The 19,255-nt window shown below is 39.4% G+C and overlaps 1 protein-coding gene across 2 annotated transcripts in view; it reads left to right on the top strand.

The window, feature by feature from the left end:
* Positions 1-6,906, top strand: part of hibch (3-hydroxyisobutyryl-CoA hydrolase) — a 43,417-nt gene extending 36,511 nt beyond the window's left edge. For both annotated transcript variants that reach the window (XM_041807891.1, XM_041807892.1), the window contains exons 12-14: positions 2,124-2,243; positions 4,142-4,175; positions 4,311-6,906. In XM_041807891.1, the coding sequence (XP_041663825.1) occupies positions 2,124-2,243; positions 4,142-4,175; positions 4,311-4,426 (270 nt within the window). In that variant the 3' untranslated portion in view covers positions 4,427-6,906. The remainder of the gene's footprint in view (positions 1-2,123; positions 2,244-4,141; positions 4,176-4,310) is intronic.
* Positions 6,907-19,255: the final 12,349 nt, after the last annotated feature.

Below are 19,255 nucleotides of genomic sequence, written 5' to 3'. Positions count from 1 at the left end.
TTCACCTCATATTTGCCTTTTAAAAATATTATTTTGACTTTTTATTTGATGTTTGAGCTTTTAAACTTATAAGTTTGACTTTTATCCCACATTTTGATCTTTTTAACTCATGATTTTGAATTTCATCTCATAGTTTGACCTTTTAGATTCACTATTTTAAATTTTAAGTCATTTCTTGACCTTTTAAACTCCTGATTTTAAATTTTAAGTCACATTTTGACCTTTCAAACCTACAATTTTGAATTTATCTGATATGTGACCTTTTAAACTTATTATTTTGATATTTATCTCATATTATGGCCTTTTAAACTCCTGACTTTAAATTTTAAGTCACATTTTGACCTTTCAAACTTATGATTTTGATATTTATCTCATATTTTGACCATTAAAAATCACGTTATCAACTTTCTAGCTTTTTTTTTTACCCCATGAATTATTTCTGGTGAAAATGAGGTTCACATTTTATTATTTAACACTGACCCAGTTAGGCCCTTAGGTTAGACCCAAATTCAGAATCCAGCACTTGCTGTGATTGAGTTTGACACCCCTGTTATAGAGGCATAAAGAGAAGTCAAAATTACCTTACCTCTGTGCTGTCTTCAGAGGTAGTAACAGTGAGAACAGGATCAGTGGAGCCAGCAGAGGAGTTCAACACTGTGTGTGTGCATTTGACTACAACTGTATGAGGAGCTCCCAATGTGCCTTGCCCTCCCATGCCTACGCAAAGCTGTAATGCACTGTAATTTAGTGGACAGGGACACCTGTCAGTGTCAGTATGAGGGTGATAATGGTAGAGCTTGATAACAAAGTTTTCACAAGCAAAACAGAAAAATCAAGTCTGCACACCAGGAGAAGCTCTGAAGCTTGTTTAATGAACACCATCACATGTGGGACATTTCTGGCCCTAGCCTTTCTTCGGACATCTGATGTAGGGCTTGGGTCGATACCTCTGCAAAATGTACATCAAAAATTGTTTTTATCACAGCCCATTAACTGACTATGTTTTCTGTTACTTCACTGCATATTTGCAAATGAGTGCTCACCGGTTTGTCTGGTTATAATCAAGGTTTCTGCCTCTCAAAAGGACGTTTATTTTTGCCACTGGAGCTAAAACTTTTCCTCTCTATTGGTTTCTCTTGGTAACAGAGTAGACTGGGCCTGCTCTTCATATTAATCATCCTGACATATCTTTATTTGATCTGGCTCTGTGTACATAAAAGACTAATTTGGTCATTTTTTACTCCAAAGTTTGCCTCAAAAAACTCTACATTTTTTGGGCTTTAATATTGTGGTTATACATGCTATTATTTAAAGACCTGCTGTGCCTGTGTGCCTCCCTCCTGTTTCCCCACCGCCACATAAATCCCACTGACAGAGCTGGACCAGAGCCACAGCATTTTTAAGCTTTAGCAGTTTATGTTAGTAATTAGTAGTTACCCCACTTTAAGCACTTAATGGGGTTAGTCTTAGTTGGGTGCCTCGCTGGATGAACCAAAATCCCTCCTGGGAGGCTCTTATCAGACCACAGTGGCTTCTGTACACAAATTTACACAAAAAAATCTTACAAATTGATTTATAATGTGCCCAAAATTTGAAGTTCTCCTTTTGTTTTGGCAGCTTTTTCCCCTCAGATTGTCAAATTAAATAAAACCTAAAACATGAGACCCCTCCCTTATCTACCACACCCATCTCTTTTAAGTAAAGTCTGCTACAGGATTAGTGCTGTGCTCTTATAATTGAGTATTCATAATAATGTTTTTATGGCATTTTAAGATATAAATCTGTTTTAAAGGGTGCTGTGCTTCCATTTTTCTAGCTTCAGCTAACATTTAACATTTCCACTCTCTTTTCAAACCCTGAATATCTGAATTGGAGCCAAGGAGGTTGCCTTAGGCATCAAATATTTATTAAAACCCACATCCTCTATAACCATTACACCACCAAATCCCCGTCCTGTCTCGTACATTAAACATTTATGGCCTCCTTTGTCCCGAGTCACACAATGACTTGCTTTGTTTGTCTCTTCCAGGATTATATTTGATACTCTGCCAATGAGGATTTCATAGCCATCTTTGTGATTTAAGACTCAGTCTCTCCCTCACAAGTGTTTGTTCTCCTTGCAGACCTTGTCCAGGATGTCTCCCACATCCCTGAAAATCACCTACAAGCAGCTGCAGGCGGGAGCATCTCTGAGTCTGCAGGACGTGTTGGTGATGGAGTATCGACTGAGTCAGGCCTGCATGGTGAGAACTAACACACTTTACACTTCTGCTCCATTAAAATAGCTTTTACAGTAGCCTAAAATAATGGGCTTGAACTACAAATGTTAGTGTGTATTCTACAGAAAATCACAGTACACCTCACAGTAATCTAGAACAAGCAATCAACCAATCCAATTCAAGGATACCAGGCCACCTCTTTATGCAGTCTGAGCTATCAAACTATGTCTTGTATACATTGAGATGCATCCACAAAGGATTAGGGTTATCACTTGGTATCTGAATTCCCAAAACAGAATTAAATCTGTGTTAATACTTTGTCCAAACATGGTGTTAGACATGCATTCACCATAAGTTGTACTGACCCCCCTCCAAACAAGCACCCATGGAGACACACGGCCCCTGTGAACAGTAGAAGTCCATTGCATCTACTGTACATATATACTGTTTATCTAGTATGTAGACACAGGGGCAGTGTAAGTCATTTGGAGACCAAGGTCAAAAAAAATATGAGGCCTCTTTTTTAAAATAAATTCAGTTATATTTGATAGATTCATTGCACACAGACTGATATATTTGAAGTCTTTATGTTTTTTAATTTTGGTGACTATGGCTTACAGCTAATGAAAACCCCAAACATAACATCTCAGGAAATTAGAATATAATGAAAAAGTTCAACATTGGAGTCTCATGGTGTCACACTCTGATCAGCTAATTAACTAAAAAACACACTAAGGGTCAAGGCTTCCTGAGCGTTTAAATGGTCTCTCAGTCTGGATCAGTAGGCTACACAATCATGGGGAAGACTACTTACTTGACAGATGTCCAGAAGACAGTCACTGACACCCTGCACTGGGAGGGTAAGCCACAAAAAGTCATTAATAAAGAAAATGGCAGTTCACAGAGTGGAGTATCCAAGCACATTAGTGGAAAGTTGAATAGAAAGAAAAAATGTGCACAAGCTACAGGGATAACCACAGCCTGGAGAGGACTGAAACAAAGCCCATTCAAGAATTTGGGGGAGCTTCACAAGGAGTGGACTGCAGCTGGAGTCAATGCATCAAGAGCCACCACACACAGACGAGTCCAGGACATGGACTTAAACTGTCGCATTCCTTGTGTCACGCCACACTTGAACCAGAGACGCATCAGAGGCATCTTACCTGGGCTACAGACACAAAGGACTGGACTCTTTCTAGATGAAAGTAAATTTTGCATTTTACTTGAAAATCAAGGTCCCAGAGTCTGGAGGAAGAGTGGAGAGGCACAGAAGACGTCCAGTGTATAGTTTCCACAGTCAGTGATGGTTTTGGGAACCATGTCATTGTGTTGGTCCACTGTGTTTGATCAGGTCCAAGGTCAGCGCAGCCGCCTGCCAGGAAGTTTTAGAATGCTTCATGCTTCCCTCTGTAGTACTGATTTCCTTTTCCAGCAGGACTTGGCACCTGCCCAACTGCCAAAAGCACATCTTTTTATGGATATGATGTTTCCAAAAAGATTTACCCTACTTTGATATACTTGTAATGAAGACATAGTGGGGATTGTTGAGGGGCTTGAACTCAGTGGGGGCCCAGGCATCCATTCCAGGGAGTTTTTTTTTAACTATCTCACTTTATTTGGATGCTTTTTATGCACCCTGGGCACCCTATTTGCATCCATACTCATCGACTAGAATGGTATTTGATGTTAACCTTGCATATAATACACACCTTTACCTATGCCTTGAAGCCCCTTGTTGCATGAGACGCCAGGCAATTAACTACTTATACCTAATGGTAAAACCAATTATGACCAGACAACCCAGATATAATTCAATGCATCTATACTCCTCATAAAGACAGTCCAAACTTATAAAACAGAAAGAGAGAGTAACACCTGGTAAATGGATTTCATCGCATACAATTGTTTCTGTTTTTGTGCAGAGGGGCTGCGACTTCTATGAAGGTGTAAGAGCTGGTAAGTTCCTGGACAGCATGTGAAAAAGGTTGACCTAAAAGAAAAATATAGAGCTGAACTTGTGAATCTTTTTAACTATACTCAGTCCTGTCATCTTAATAACTATCTATTTCATGGTTTACTTCTTGTTTGCAGTGCTGGTTGATAAAGACCAGAATCCAAAGTGGAACCCATCAACACTGGAGGAGGTGACAGATGAGTTTTTGGAGCAATGCTTCTCATCTCTAGGAGACAAAGAGCTGACTTTCTGAAGTCTGTCTTCTTTCACCTTTAAAGATACCACTGAGCCTTCACCAAGCCTCGTCTCCTCTCATACCTGTACAGTCAGTGATTTCAGATGCTGAGGATGAGAGAAAAACAGTCATATTAGCACAAACAGGTCATTTACTTTACACACCAACTCTGTGTGATTTAATACTGAGGTGACATTTTACAGGAAAATCCAGGCTGCTCCTCGTCAGCTGAGGAGCTCTGATTCATGTTCACGGACAGAAATAGAAAGTAGTAGCAGCAGAGGTAGCTAACAGGCGCTCCGTGTGTCATACATGAGGAATGAGAGTGTAAACTTGCTCTGCAGCAGAAGAGGAGTCTGCTTTTTTTCAGGAACTCTCTTCTGCTGCAGAATCAGGCGGCAACGTGCCGCGCAGCAGCATCAACATGAGTGCATCAGAGGAGAAAATGATCTCACCACTGAGTGCTTTATGACTTTTCCTTCCTGTGGGTGTTTATATGACATGGATATTATCATCAGTGTTTCTGCAGAGTGCTCACTTATTCTAATACAGATAATGTTATCTTGTATTTCTATTTTCTGTTATAGATATTTTTGAGAGATAAACACTCCGAAGAGAAAAGCGAATAGAATTTATATAAATATTTGCTCTGGATGTGGTTGAAAGATTGTCTTTGCTCATGAGAAAACAATAAAACATATGTGAGCAGGTTTTAAAACTATTTCTTCTGACTTTCACTGTTTTGTTTGATCTGCAGACTGGATAAAAAATGGATTAAGCCTCTGGGTATGAACGTGAATCCAATTTTTAGCTGCCTTGAATTTAGCAGCCAGCAGGGGTCGACTCCACTAGTCTCATGATTGTCCATGGGACAACTGAGTACTTCTTAAGAGATTTACACCCTCTGTAAAAGTTCTTTTGTTCTATACATAGTTTGAAGTCTTCTTCAAAAACAGATGGTGTTCAAGAAGTTATTTTATATTTTATTTTACAGACTGCATAAAAATACAACCATCAATAGAGCTCACAGTAAAGTAAACTCCTGTTCACTTTCTCCATAGTGGAACTAATCATTACCCCTAAAGTCACAGCCATCCAAGTTAGACTTAACAAGAGTTACCTAAGTGACATGGTGGGTTATGTTCCTTAGAAGACACAAAATTGTGAAATGTCAACCTTGTTTAAAAAAACATTGTTATTTCGGATCTCAGGCTAAAAATGAAACATCAGTACACACAAACCTGCAGAATAGTTTCTTTGCGGATGACATCGAGCAGCAGCAGAAAGTCCCGATGGGGGCTAAGAAGTGATTTCTACATCGAGAAATGGTTCTCAAAAGGCCACGTTTTGAGCTGTGTATGACTATACTAAGCGTTACGTGCATCCATCAATTTTTCTACACAGCTTAACCCTTTTGGGGTCGGGGGGATCTGGTCGCCAGTCAATTGCAGGGATGACAGGACTGAGTAATTTGCGATATTGACCTCGCCACCACGCCAGGTAAATCAGTTAAAGTGTTGAAAAAAAATCCTTTTATGTAAAGTGAAGGGATCTCCCTAAATGTATGTAGAAACCTTCTGATGATAATTGCTGCATATAGGTCCATTTAGAGCTGTAAAGTACTAGCTTTCTTCCATTCCCATTTATTCCTTAATGCTGTCCCTCATTTCCCAACACGTGACTGCAAAGAACCTGTAATGGCCTAACCATCTGAATGCAAAGCTGCTGTGTAACTACTAGGTCCAATCTTGGTTTTCATTTCAGCATGCATGTTAATTAGCCAGGGCTTTTATTCTGCAGAACCAATTAAAACCCTGTGCAGGACCGTTTTCACATACCATTCACTGCCACCCTGCAACTGCAAAATGTGTGTCCAGTCTACCTCTGCTCAAATTCTGAACATTCATGTAAAATGTTACTTAAGCACTACACATGATGAATAACAGTTTTCATTCTATGAATGAAAATATCCTCTCTGAATGAAGCAAGCAAGGCCAACTTGGTGAACCAATTTTTTCATGTGAACACTGATGTATTCCTGAACACATTTCTCTGTCCTGTGTTAGTGGATATCTGCAGGGAGAGCTGCTTTGTTGAAGGAGAGCTTACTATGATCAGGGAGAACAGAGCTGTCATCTGGCTCAGACATACCAGATTTGTCCCTGTTTAGTATGAGAATCCCCCCACCTGGCAGACAAGCCAGCTACCACCTAAACAAGCCAACTTCCTGTGGAAAACACTGATTTAAGAATCATTTGTTACTCCTTAGCTCCCCCTCTAATCCAAGTCCCATTGGACTAAGTAAGCTAAATGGTGTCTGAAATACCAAACATGAGGCTTCAGAGCTGCAGTCCTGCTGTAAAACAGCTCACAATGTTGACATCCATTTCTTATCAACAGTCTGTGGTAGGATTCAAAATCAAATCCTTTTCTGGTACTGAAGTTCTGCATTATTTAGTAAGATAACCAATCAGACATGAATGCTGGAGCAGAAAGCAATAAACAGAGTTGGTAAAGTAACATCATTTGTGTGCTTTGTTTTTTTTTACAGACTTAACTTGCAAATATTCCCACTTTCCATTGGCATAAACAGATGCTTAGCATATAAAACTTGTTTTCACTTTGGGTTACAAACACATCTTTATTCTACCTAAAGTCAGGGCAGAGAGTGACATATAAGTAGCTCATTGTAAATGTAAAAAAATCAAGAGACAACAGGTTATTAACCAAAGATCAAGCAGACAGACACCCACCCGTCTTGGTTACAGCATGTTAGTGTTCTTTAAACATCGACATACCGAAGAAATTTTCTTCAAACGTTGCAAAATATCCATTCTGCCTCAAAGATCAGCTGATATGATTTTTGAAGGTCACAGCTGCAAACCTCTCCAGCACTTTCTTCTCTACCCATCACTGTACTTTCACCTTATGGTATGTCTTACAGAGGCATATAACCAAGCAGTAGTTGATCTCTGATAACAAGAAACAGCTGACACCGGGGGCCTAGGACTTGTAGTTTTGTCACTGTGCTGTTAAAACTGGTGTCTACATCTGTACATATGTCTGAGTTTTACAAGTATCATGCATCATGATCCATCTGCCTTTTTTAACATGAGGCTGAGGCTCTTTCAGCCTGTCTCTGAGGTACTGTATGTTTGCAGCAGCCAAATAGACGGACAGGTAAACCTCCCACATACTGGAGGTAATAAAGAGCCATAAACACTGAAAGCACAGTCTATCTGCATCAAGGATAAACCCTTCATGTTTTATGGCACCATTTATTCTTCAAACAAGCTTTCAAGCAGCAGCAGCTGACACTAAATCCTTGTATGTGTCTGGTATGAAGCTGAACTTTTAACCCACTGCTCACAATCAAACAGGATGCAGGAAGTCATGTCTTGCCCATCAGGTGTTTTAAGCAAATATTGAGTTACTTATATGGAGGAAAGCTCCTGTGTGTTGAGAGAGCAAAGACGGGGGTCTGATGTGACAAAGGAATTACATTTCCATGAAATACTTCAATAATAGAAGGCATAAAATCTGATTTATTGGCATCATCAGCCTTTACACAGATGGAACACACAGTTTGCAACTTAAAGGATGTGGATCTTTGAGGATATGCATAAAGTCACACAGTTTTAGGTGCATTTTTCTTATTGGCTACTCTTTACGTTTTGGCAGCAAGCAAATCAAACCTCTTGTCATTGTGAACCTAGACACTTGTGTTTTATTGTATAGTCAGGCCAGCTCATTAACTCCACCACTGTCTCACAGTTTTTCTTTCTATGACCTTAAGTAAAATACAGATTTATCAAAGGATTATGGGTACAAGAATCTGAACTCTATAATTATACAAAATGAAAGATAATCAGGTTTAAATGTTCACCATACTAATTAACAGGTGCGGACAAAAGTATTTGGCCACACCTGTTAATTATTAAATTCAGGTGTTTAAATCAGACTTGTCGCCACAGGTGTATAAAACCAAGCACCTATGCAGTCTACATACTAAATGGGTCTTTCTGAAAAGCTCAGTGACTTCAGGGATGGTACTTAAATGGATGCCACATTTGCATGAAAACGGATTGTGAAATGTCATCCCTGTTTGATATTCCAGAGTCAACTGTAAGTGATATTGTTAGGAGGTGGAAGCATTTAAGAACAACAGCAACTCTGCAAAGAAGTGGAAGACCAGGTAAAATCACAGAGAGAGGTCAATGAAGTCGCCAACGCTCTGCTGATTCCGCAGAAGAACTTCCGCTGGCATTAATGTAAGCATGTAGCGAGAGCTTCATGACTGGGTTTCCATGGCCAGCAGCTGCATGCAAGCCTCACATCACCAAGTCCAATGCCAAGTATCGGGGATGGAGTGTGGAAGCAGTGGAAACTTGTTCTGTGGAGTGACAAATCACACTTCTCTGTTTGGTGGTCTGGCAGATGCCAGAAGAAAATTACCTGTCTGACTGCATTGTGCCAACTGTAAAGTTTGGTGGAGGAGGGATAATGGTATTGGGCTCTGCTTCCAACTCTATGGTAACAGTTTGGGGAAGGTCCTTTTTCATTCCAGCGTGACTGTGTCCTAGTGCACAAAGCAAGGACTAGAGAGACATGGTTTGATACGTTCAGTGTTGAAGAACTTGAATGACCAGCACAGAGCCCTGACCTCAACCCTATCGAGCACCTTTGGGATGAACTGGAATGGAGATTGCGAGCCACGCCTTGTCCAACATCAGGGCCTGACCTCATAAGTTCTCTATAGAAGAACTGGCACAAATTCCCACAGAAACACTTCAAATCTTAGGGGAAGCCTTCCAAGAAAAGTGGAGGCTGTTACAGCTGCAAAAGAGGGAACAACTCCATAACAAAGTAGAATAGCATTACAGTCCCTGTTGGTGTAACGGTAAGGCGGCTGAATACTTTTGGCCACATAGTGCATATGCTGTGAATACACCTGTTCAACAGCTCCTAACATAAATATCTAATCAGGCAATCAAATAACAGCAACCATTGCATTTAGGCACGTAGACGTGGTCAAGACGATGTGCTAGAGTTCAAACTGAGCATCAAACCAGGGAAGATTAATGATTTAGTGATCACGCCATGGTTGATGCCAGACGGATTGATCCAAGCACTACAAAACGTGCCACATTTCTGAGGGCATAAAGAGCTATTTCATGACTGTCTTGCACAGCAGATTTGTAGTTAGAGTAAATGGACCCAGCAGGTTTGACCATTGCACCTGCTCCAGCTTTTAAAAAGTTAATTCTGCAGCAATTTATAATGCAACTGAAACTAATTATGTTTTTGTGAAGACAAATATTTCCATTTTCAAGCTGGTATAATAACTGGTTCCTGTCAAATTGAGGACTTGATGCTCCTCTTCTTTTATTTTCTAATCATCTGAGTTTGTGGTTATTCTTTCGCTTTGCAGTTGGAAATACCAACTGCCAGCTTTCACTATTTTCCAACTCTTTGTGGGTGATATTTGATATTGGATGCAACCTATCTAAAGCTTTTACATTCTTAAACATGAGATCATACAACAAAACCAACATTGCATCTTCTCTCTCTTTATAGAAACGTCTGCTGCCATGGCATCATTTACAGGGAGGGAGTTTAACAAACAACAGATCAGTCTCTTAAAGGGAGGTTTTGGCAGCCTTTAGTCAGTGTATAAAGCATGAAGTGGAAGATAGATGTTTGAAAGATGACAGACCTTCACAGTGAAATCAGAACTTAAGTTCTTAGTGGTGTAAAACAAACCTTATATAGTAGTAAAAGAAAGAACAATACGTTTTCCTCCATAACAGCTGATTATTGACAAAGAGAAACAACAGAAACATAATCTCTGCTGAATCTGTAAACACAGACACAAATCAGCAGGGATGTAACATAAACTCAATTAATGAGACCATATTTGTTATGATACCAGGTCCAAAATACAATATTTTTTCTTTATTTCACAATTTTCAAGTTGGATTTTTTTTCTTGTTAAATTAAATTACACAGTTTTGTTACATCTCTACAGATCAATAAATCAGCCTTTAAACTGAAATGTCAACACTGAACACTTGAAATGTTTTGCAGAGTAAACACAGACATCAGCATTATGGCAACATTTTATAATCATGAGGGTGTTTTCACATCAGTCATGCCCAAGGGCGATTTCTCCGCCCTACCCTCTGCTTTCACATCAGTGACACATTTCTGTGCCTGAGAACACTTGTGTATGTATTTTGTCCTATATTTTATTTGGTGGTATGCACATAGTTGGTTTGCAAATCCGCCAAGAAGAAAGAAGAAGAGACAGACATGGCTACAAATCATGTCCATCCTGCAATTATAGATTATTTTCTAAGACGCCATCAGTGGTCCTCTTCCCACTTCTACATCTACTCTGCAGCTCAGAGGATGAAATGGGTCTGTGCTGCATGGAAACGACAGTTTTTAAGAGACGAGAGACATACAGAGTTGCCTCAATAAATCTGCTCACTGAAGAGGACCCTGTGCTCACGCACTGTTGCGTTCCCATTTCCCACACGAATCACTGCCAAGACTGTTTCTTTATGTGGGCTAGTGCCCAGTGCCGAACTGTGGTACGTTTGTGTTTAATCGGACTTTGGGGTCAAATATACTTGGATCTGGGCCCAGGTCCCTAATGTGAAAATCCTGCACCTCAAGGCTGGCTACTAACTGGATGATTTTAAGCTTTATTTTCAGCCTGATTTGTTACTCTTATAATCAGGGCTGTGACCTGATCGGAGGCTTTTCATTTGTCAGCTGTTAGTTGTGGTTTAATTTGGACATGCAAAGTAAAATGATCCTGAAGTGTGTGGTGTCAACATGACTATTTATCTGCTCCTGACCTAGTCAGAGCCTCCCTGATCCAGATTAATAAATATCAATTCCTGGTTTGGCTGTCTGACAGAATGCCCACAATAACCAGTGGGAGTTAGCAGGCCAGGAAGCAACACCAACTAGATTTCACATACTTTTAAAGTTTGCAAGAATAAACATAACTCCAGCATCTTATTAGCCAGAATTTCACCTTTATTCTTTTCTTTGTTTTTACTTTTTGCTGAAAACACAACGTACACCAGCCACAACAGCAAGATGAGGATGATGATGGTCCTCCATGTTTGTTTTTCTAGTGAGGTCTAGTGGAATCACTGGAGTGAAACTGTTTCAACAAACTGCACGTGTCATTTTTCAACAGAATTTAGACCAACATATTTTGTAAATTCAAAAGTAATGCTTAACTTAATGACTTGGCTACTTTTCAAGCTACTTTTTAATGTAATTAACGTTTTTCCAGGCTATTAAAGTAGGCCTTTGTTTGACTTACATTCACATTTTTTAAAATGCATTTACAGTGTCTCTAAAAAAATATTCACCCCTTGGATGTTTAATGCTTTTATTGATTTTATAAATCAATCATGGTCAATATAATTTGGTTTTTTGACAAGTTTTCTCCCAACCCATAGTTCTCTTGCAGACTCAATAAGATTGTCCTCCAGGATTTTTCTATATTTTGCCACATTCATTTTACCCTCTACCTTTACAAGCCTTCCGGGGCTGGCTGCTGAGAAGCATGTGCACAGCATGATGCTGCCACCATCGTGTTTCACAGTGGAGATGGTGTGTTTGTGGTGACATGCAGTGTTTGGTATCCACCAAACATAACTTCTTGTCTGTTGGCCAAAAGCACAAATTTGGTCTCATCAGAGTAAAGAACTTTCCTCCACTTGACCATGGAGTCTCCCATATGCCTTTTGGTAAACTCTAGTCCAGAATTAATCTGAGTTTTCTTCAACAGTGGCTTTTTCTTTGTCACACTCCCATAAAGTTTTGACTGGTGAAGAACCCTGGGCAACAGTTGTTGTATGCAGAGTCTCTCCAATCTTAGCTGCTGAAGCTTGTAACTCCTTCATAGTAGTCATAGGCGTCTTGGTGGACTCTCTCACTCATCTCCTTCTTGCACAGTCACTCAGTCACTCTTGATGATGGCTTAAACTGAACACCAGGGGATGTTCAGCACCTTGGCAATAGTTTTGTATCCATTCGCTAACATACTTTCCCTTCACCTTTTCTTTGACTTTCGTTGAGTGTTATTTTGTCTTCATGGTGTAATGGTAGCCAGAAATAACTGATTAACCAGTGCACCAATTGGCTGGACCTCTGTTGGATTAGGTCAGTCACTGTAAAGGGGTGAATATTTATGCAGTCTCTTATTTCACCTTAAATGTCTTTGTAGAAATCTGTTTTCACTTTGACAATAATTTTTTTTAATGTTAAAAAAGTAATATTATATTGACCATGATTGATTTATATAATAAATAAAAGGGTAAAACACGTGCACTCTCCATGTCAGATTTTGTCATGGTTTCTTCCTGTTCATGGTCTATTGAGTTTAAAATTACCCTGTGAGTCACAGTAAATGATGTTGAGGACCACATGTGGCCCCTGGGCTAAGTTGTCCACCCTTGATCTAGAGTGTGCATTCAGAGGATTGTAATGTTTAAATTGGTTGAAAGTGTCCCCATGTCTGTGCTCTCCTGTGCCTTTTAGACCAGTTAAATCTGTCCCTTTCCTTTCATGCTGTCAGGTTTTTGTCCTTTTATCGAAACATCAAATCCCAGAGAGCTGTTTTTAGCTCAGCAGTGACGTTCACCATTTCATCTGTAGCAAAACAAACAGCATCAGATTAAGATTTATAAATATGGCGTGTGCAGAACAGATCATCTCTAGTTTGATCACAACATGTTCAGGGGAAAGACCCCGAGAGATTCATCTGCCTGAACGGATTACTGCAAGTATTATAATATGTTTTCTTTTTTGGGATCATGTTTTCACTTTTTTGTGAGAGACGTGTGTGACGGGGCAGTTTTTAGCTCACTTCATGTGTCTGCAGAGAAATCTCTCAGTCAGCAGCCCTTAGGTCCGTTATCACCATTACACTACAGCTTGTAAACAGAGACTTTAAATGCTTTTAGATGAGGCTGCTCTTCACTCAAATTGGCAGTTTTAGACAGCAGGGAAAATGCAACTATAGAGGTTAGGTTTCCTATTACAGCATATCCTAACTACTATTTGATTGGTCGTATGTTCATGTTAAAACACTGTTATTGTTATAAGAGAAGGCAAGTGGGGAGAAGACTCTTCCACTGTAATTTTATGGCTTATAACCTTGTGTCAAACTTTCCTTATAATAAATATTAGCACATTTTCTAAATAGGCTTTTGTTAAGCAAAGACAGTGGTGTGATTTAAATTTGGGGTTAAATCCCAGAGACATCATTGAAGTACTTTGGAGCCCCAGCCTGCAAGTACACTGCAAAAACTGTCATATTTAGCAAGTATATTTGTCTTTTACAAGTCAAAGTATCTCATTACATTTTTAAAGCTACTTTCACCAGACAATTCTGCACGCACATCTTATTTCAAAAGCTAAGCTCAAATTTTGAGGCCTGAAAAATTGTAATAGGTAAGAAAATTTGCTTGTAAGGCAGCAGCTGACCAATACCGATTTTTCAGGGCTAATATAAATTATTAGTGATAAGTAAGTTTCCATAATTTAAATTTAGATTAACAACATGTGATAGGTCATAAAGCTGTAATAAAAATAGATTATTTCATTATTATTTTCTACAGTTGAAACTGGCTATGACTTTTATAGTGCTGAGCCATAAGGGTGGGCATATGGGAAACTGTGTCAGAGGGGAAGACAGAACTTAACGTGGCGCCAAAGCTGACCACTTAAAAACAATTGATAGCATTAGCTATCTGCAAAATAAAAATGCACCCACAGATAATCAGCTAAATGCTGAATATCAGCCCTGATAAACAGCCAGGACAATAATCTGTCCACCGTACTATCAGGAAAGCAAATTTAACTCATTGAGTGTTGCGAAATATGATGCCTTAACTCGCTGTAAGGTAGTGCATCCCTTTTTAAAGGGATATTTCAGAATCTTTGAAGTTTAGTTGTATGAGGTATGCAGCAGTAGTTGCATCAGCCTGTCAGTGAGCATTGCTCCTTTAAGAAGGACTCCCTGGTTGTACCAGCCAGGAAGCTAGGCTATACAGTGTAACAGATGGGTAAAGTTTCTCCCTGGAATTCAGTGAGTTTTTGGTAACAATGGGCCACAGAACAATAATGGCTCAAATGTACACACTATCAAAAATTTTTGAACCATTTCATTTTGGACCTAAAAAGCCTTGTCACTAGTTTGGAGTGCAAGAGCACGTAACCAGTAGTCAAAGCCTGCATTGCAAAATAGTGACGATGACGGATGCTTTCTTGGTAAAAAATAAAATGTTTCAAAAGTTTGAGTTTGAGCCATTATTGTTCTGTGGCGCATTTTTAACCAAAAACTCGCTGAATTCCATGGAGAAACTGTACCCATCTGTCACACTGTATAGCCAGTACAACCAGTGAGTCCTTCTTAAAGGAGCAATGCTCACTGAAATCACTGGTGGCTAATGCCACTACTAATGCTACGTACCTCATACAGCCCAACTTCATAAATACTGAAATATCCCTTTAAGACACTTTCGCAAAATCTTCCTTTCCTACAGGCAGATATTTTTATTACAGGCTATTAAAGCCTACCTTTCCATGTGTTATATCTTGAAATATGTTTATCTGGACTTTTCAAATAAATGTGGCTTAATTGAGCATAAATAAATATTCTGGCTCAAAATGAGACATATATACTTGCTAAAAGTTGTGTTTTTGTGGCACAAACCCTCCTGTTGTACAGCTAAAGAGCAGACATGGCCCTTTTAATAAGAACCACAATGTATAAAACTATTCACCTAAACTGTAAGAGCCCACAGAAACTTTTATTAAGGACTTTGGCAGTTCCAGATACTTCTTCTCCATCCCTTTTTTTGTATCTTTGCACTCTGTTGCTATTATTATAAATAAATCATCTACTGGATTTACATCATGGGTTTCAAGGTTGCATATTTGTGCTTTTCTCCTCTGTTGGGCGAATGGCAGGTTTCCTTATTTAGGCATTACACAACAACATAATGCTGACAAATACAAATACTGACTGCATATAAAGATGGACAACACAGCCCAGTCTCCTGGTTAACGAAAGTGAAGCCAAAATAAACCCACAATGGGTGCTGGCTCAATGGACATTTGGAACGAGATTCAATGCAGAACAGCATGTTTTGTTTTTATTTACATGGTGGTATAAAATGTTGATTTATTATGTTAGTTTAACTAAAACTCGACTTTTAAAACACTTAACAGCCAAAATGATATGGTGAAAATTGGGAAGCTTTAGTTTGTTCATGTTTTCACTGTTTTTGGATAAAACCAGTGTGCTAGTTGTTAATTTTGTTGTTGACTGTTTGGTATGTGACATTATAAGTCAACTGTAAAAAGGTGCAATGGTAATTCACCTAAAGGGTGTCTATCACCATCTACCATAGTAGAGGCTGGTAATCCTCCATCAATAGTCCAATTAAAAGGTCTGACTGAACCATGACTCTATGTTTTGTTGGTCTGAAGCAGACACTCAGGGTTAATGAAAGGTCAGTGACTAAGGTGGCATATTTTATGCCCTTTCAACCTTTGAACACAGTCTCTTGTGGTCTGAATGAAACATCTGTGCCAGGCTTTAGACAGAGTATAAAATGGTTCTGCACCAGAGGACTTTATAGCTCTGATCAGCTTTGTTCAGAGAGGTTGGTTTGGTCTGTGTCTCTTTAAATGCAAATGAGCTACTTCTCATCAAGCCCCTCTTGATGTGGGGTGTGCCCACATGAGTACAGCTGTTGTGAGGTGGAGATACCAGGTGTCACATTGAGCACAGACCCTGAACAGACTGTCAGATTTTGAGTTTTTAGACATAAGCTGACATAAACATAAGACTGTGTTGGCTTATTTCACATTTTATGGATTGATATTTACTCATATTACCCAAATATATGTGCAAAAAAAAAATGTTTCTATGTTTTTATAGGTTGGTGTTCCTCTCCTGGTTTCCTCCTCTGCACCAATAAGCTGGTGCCCACAGCACTGTAGGAGCTTCAGTTTCTGAACTGATTTGTCAGTTGTGGCCTTAAACAATGTAGGCATTGAATAACTAGGTTAAAAAAATCCGAAATGAAAAGTTAAGGGCAGGCATGGAGATTTTTTAAATGTTTACGACAGATACTGTGTTGTAGAACAAAGGGTTTGATATTATTTTGATTTTATAGTTTGACTCATGTCCCATCTGTTAACATAGAGGAGCTGGAGTCCAACTGATAAGAACAGTCAAACATCACTTTTCTCTCTACAGCGTGACCACGCCAAAATTTGGGTGAAAACAAGCCCCAGAACTGAATGGTGACAGATTAGGAAACAGTAATGGCAATGCCATTAAACACTAGTTACTGCATTTCATGCTTTAATAAAATTATTTAAAAAAAAACATAGTTTTGATGTTTTTCATCTTCAAATGATGTAGTGCACGAGAAAAGCTCAGTGGCTTTTGGCTGAAACTAGAGAGACAAGTGGTCAAATGTGCAAACGCTGTTCCTACTAGGGCTGTCATGATTATTATTGTTTTTTAATTGTGATTTTATCACCATAGTTTTTGTTGTCCTTTTCAACACACTTTGGTTAAGCAACTGCAACATCTCCCTGCAGCCACAGTGATATTAAAGAAGTCCACCACTGCTCCTTAATGTCTCATTTCACTTAAAAAAAAAAAAAAAAAACTCCCAGACAGCTCAGTGGTAAAATCAAAAGTCATCTGCACCTTGTGTTATCAAATATTTACCTTTTCAATATCCCCTAATCTCATTTTCAATCCATAACAACTTCCTTTTTTTGTGGTTAACTTCATATTTTTCAACATTGCAAAGCAGATGGATTATCCAGGCTCCATGTCTGTCAACAAGTAAATCTATCTTGCAAAGCTCCAATCTGAAACAACTGTGTTAGGTCTAAAACAGACCAGACCAATCAGAGTCATTTCAGGAGTATGAGGTGGCAGCTACAGGCAGGGTTGGGTAGTACTTGAAGCAGGAAGCAATGGCTGTATAGCAAAAGTATAGCGATGGTTTAATCAGAGATGGACCACATTTCTTAATTTAAAAATGAGCAAAGAACAGATATTTAAGCTTTCATGACTGTCTTCACTCTTCTCCTGACCTTCTGAGTCTTCAATAGTAAGTAACATAGCCTTAGTGGAGATGTTTTTGCACTTCTCTCAACTGGCCTCAGCATGAGTTTTATCCACCAATAAGTTCCACTGTTCAAATACTATGACAGCGCCTGCCTGCAGAGCTCACATTACTCACTGTAGCTGTGCAAGCTGCCTACCTCATTTTGTCTTGTCGCTCTGATTGGCCCATACTGAATGTGACAGAACGTTTGTCCAATCACCTTCAGAGTGAAAGTCCTGCCCTTCCCATCTACTTTGTACGGGAGGTTTTCCCAGATGAATGTGAAATATATCCTTTAAAAAAGGATACATGAAACGGTCTGACACGATTAGATGTTAAATCTTTGATCTAACTACAAAAGCAGGTCCAACCCGGAAGTCAATTACCCTTTGTTTAAGACAGTATAAAATCCCAACTTTCACAAAATGGTTCTAAATGCAAAATAACGGAATTTTAAAATGTGATATAGAGTGTGCGGGTTATCACGATTAAAAATTTAATCATTTGACAGCCCTAGTTCGTACTGATTTTAAGCCAGTAATCGCTCTGTGACAGCAGCTCTTGTCTGCCTCTTTAGAAGACTCCCTCACTGATATGAACAGTGGTTTAAAAGTTAAGCAAATTGATATAACATGGTTGAAAAACACACATAAGGAGTGTGATGTGCGTTTATGACAACTCTGGTCACTAGATTGGCTTGTTTGTCAAGTTTGATGGAGAGAGTCTGAACAGGCGCTCTTAAAAATGGCAATTTAGGGATTTTGTTAATGTTAAGATGTTGATCCTTGTTAAGAAAAATCATGATTTTTATGTTGAATTTGTTGGAAACTGGATTTGGGCTCATTAACTGTTTAATTGTATGTTTTTTGTATTTTAAACTCTTAAATCGCTAGAAACCCTGTCCTCCACATTCAATCATTCAGTTGGATTTCACCCAGAAAGCGGCAGGGAGGGCATTGCTTAGGTAAAGTACCCATTTGATTGCTCTTATCAGTATGTCAGCCTGAAGGTTTGGGGAGCGCTTACTTTTTTGGCTTCACTTAAGTGGAGCTGTTATGTTGTCCATCTCTTTATACAGTCAAATCACTGAAAATTCCTCTGAAAACATGTTCTTCTGCGTGTTTTTAATCCCCAGTTCTGTTGACGAGTTATTTTAAGAAAGTGTGTCACTGTTCTCATGCCCTGGTTTCTTTGTGGCTGACTGAACAGCTGGTCAAATATGTCCTGGACACTCATGTCAAAGTTCTCAGACTGGGTCTAGTGAGTACAGAATATCCTCGAGTGCAGGAAATGCATAATTTGTACGCAGAAAATCCTGCATCCACTTTGAGGCTGCGGTCGAGGCTGCCCAATGGCGAGAGGGACAAACACGTGGAGGAAGATGCTCCTCGGCCGCAGAGTCTCCAGGGAGGCCATTAAGGGAGAACTTTGTCAGACCAGAAGGAGCCAAACAGCTGGGTGTGTTTCTGTCCTGATGATACCAGGGAGGATTTTCAAGTGCCCTCGCCAGATGAAGGGATCTATTAATAACTCCCACCATAAGAGAAGAGGATCTTGGCCTTGCTGGGTAGACTTTCACCTCGATTCCAGGCAATATCTGATGGGATTTCTTGCTCACAGGAGAGCCGACACCTACTGGGAGAGGCGACAAATAAGGTCTAAGAAAGATGATATC

The sequence above is a fragment of the Cheilinus undulatus genome, linkage group 15, assembly GCF_018320785.1.
Source record: "Cheilinus undulatus linkage group 15, ASM1832078v1, whole genome shotgun sequence".
NCBI classification, from domain to species: Eukaryota; Metazoa; Chordata; class Actinopteri; order Labriformes; family Labridae; genus Cheilinus; species Cheilinus undulatus.
This window is presented reverse-complemented; position numbering and strand designations above follow the sequence as displayed.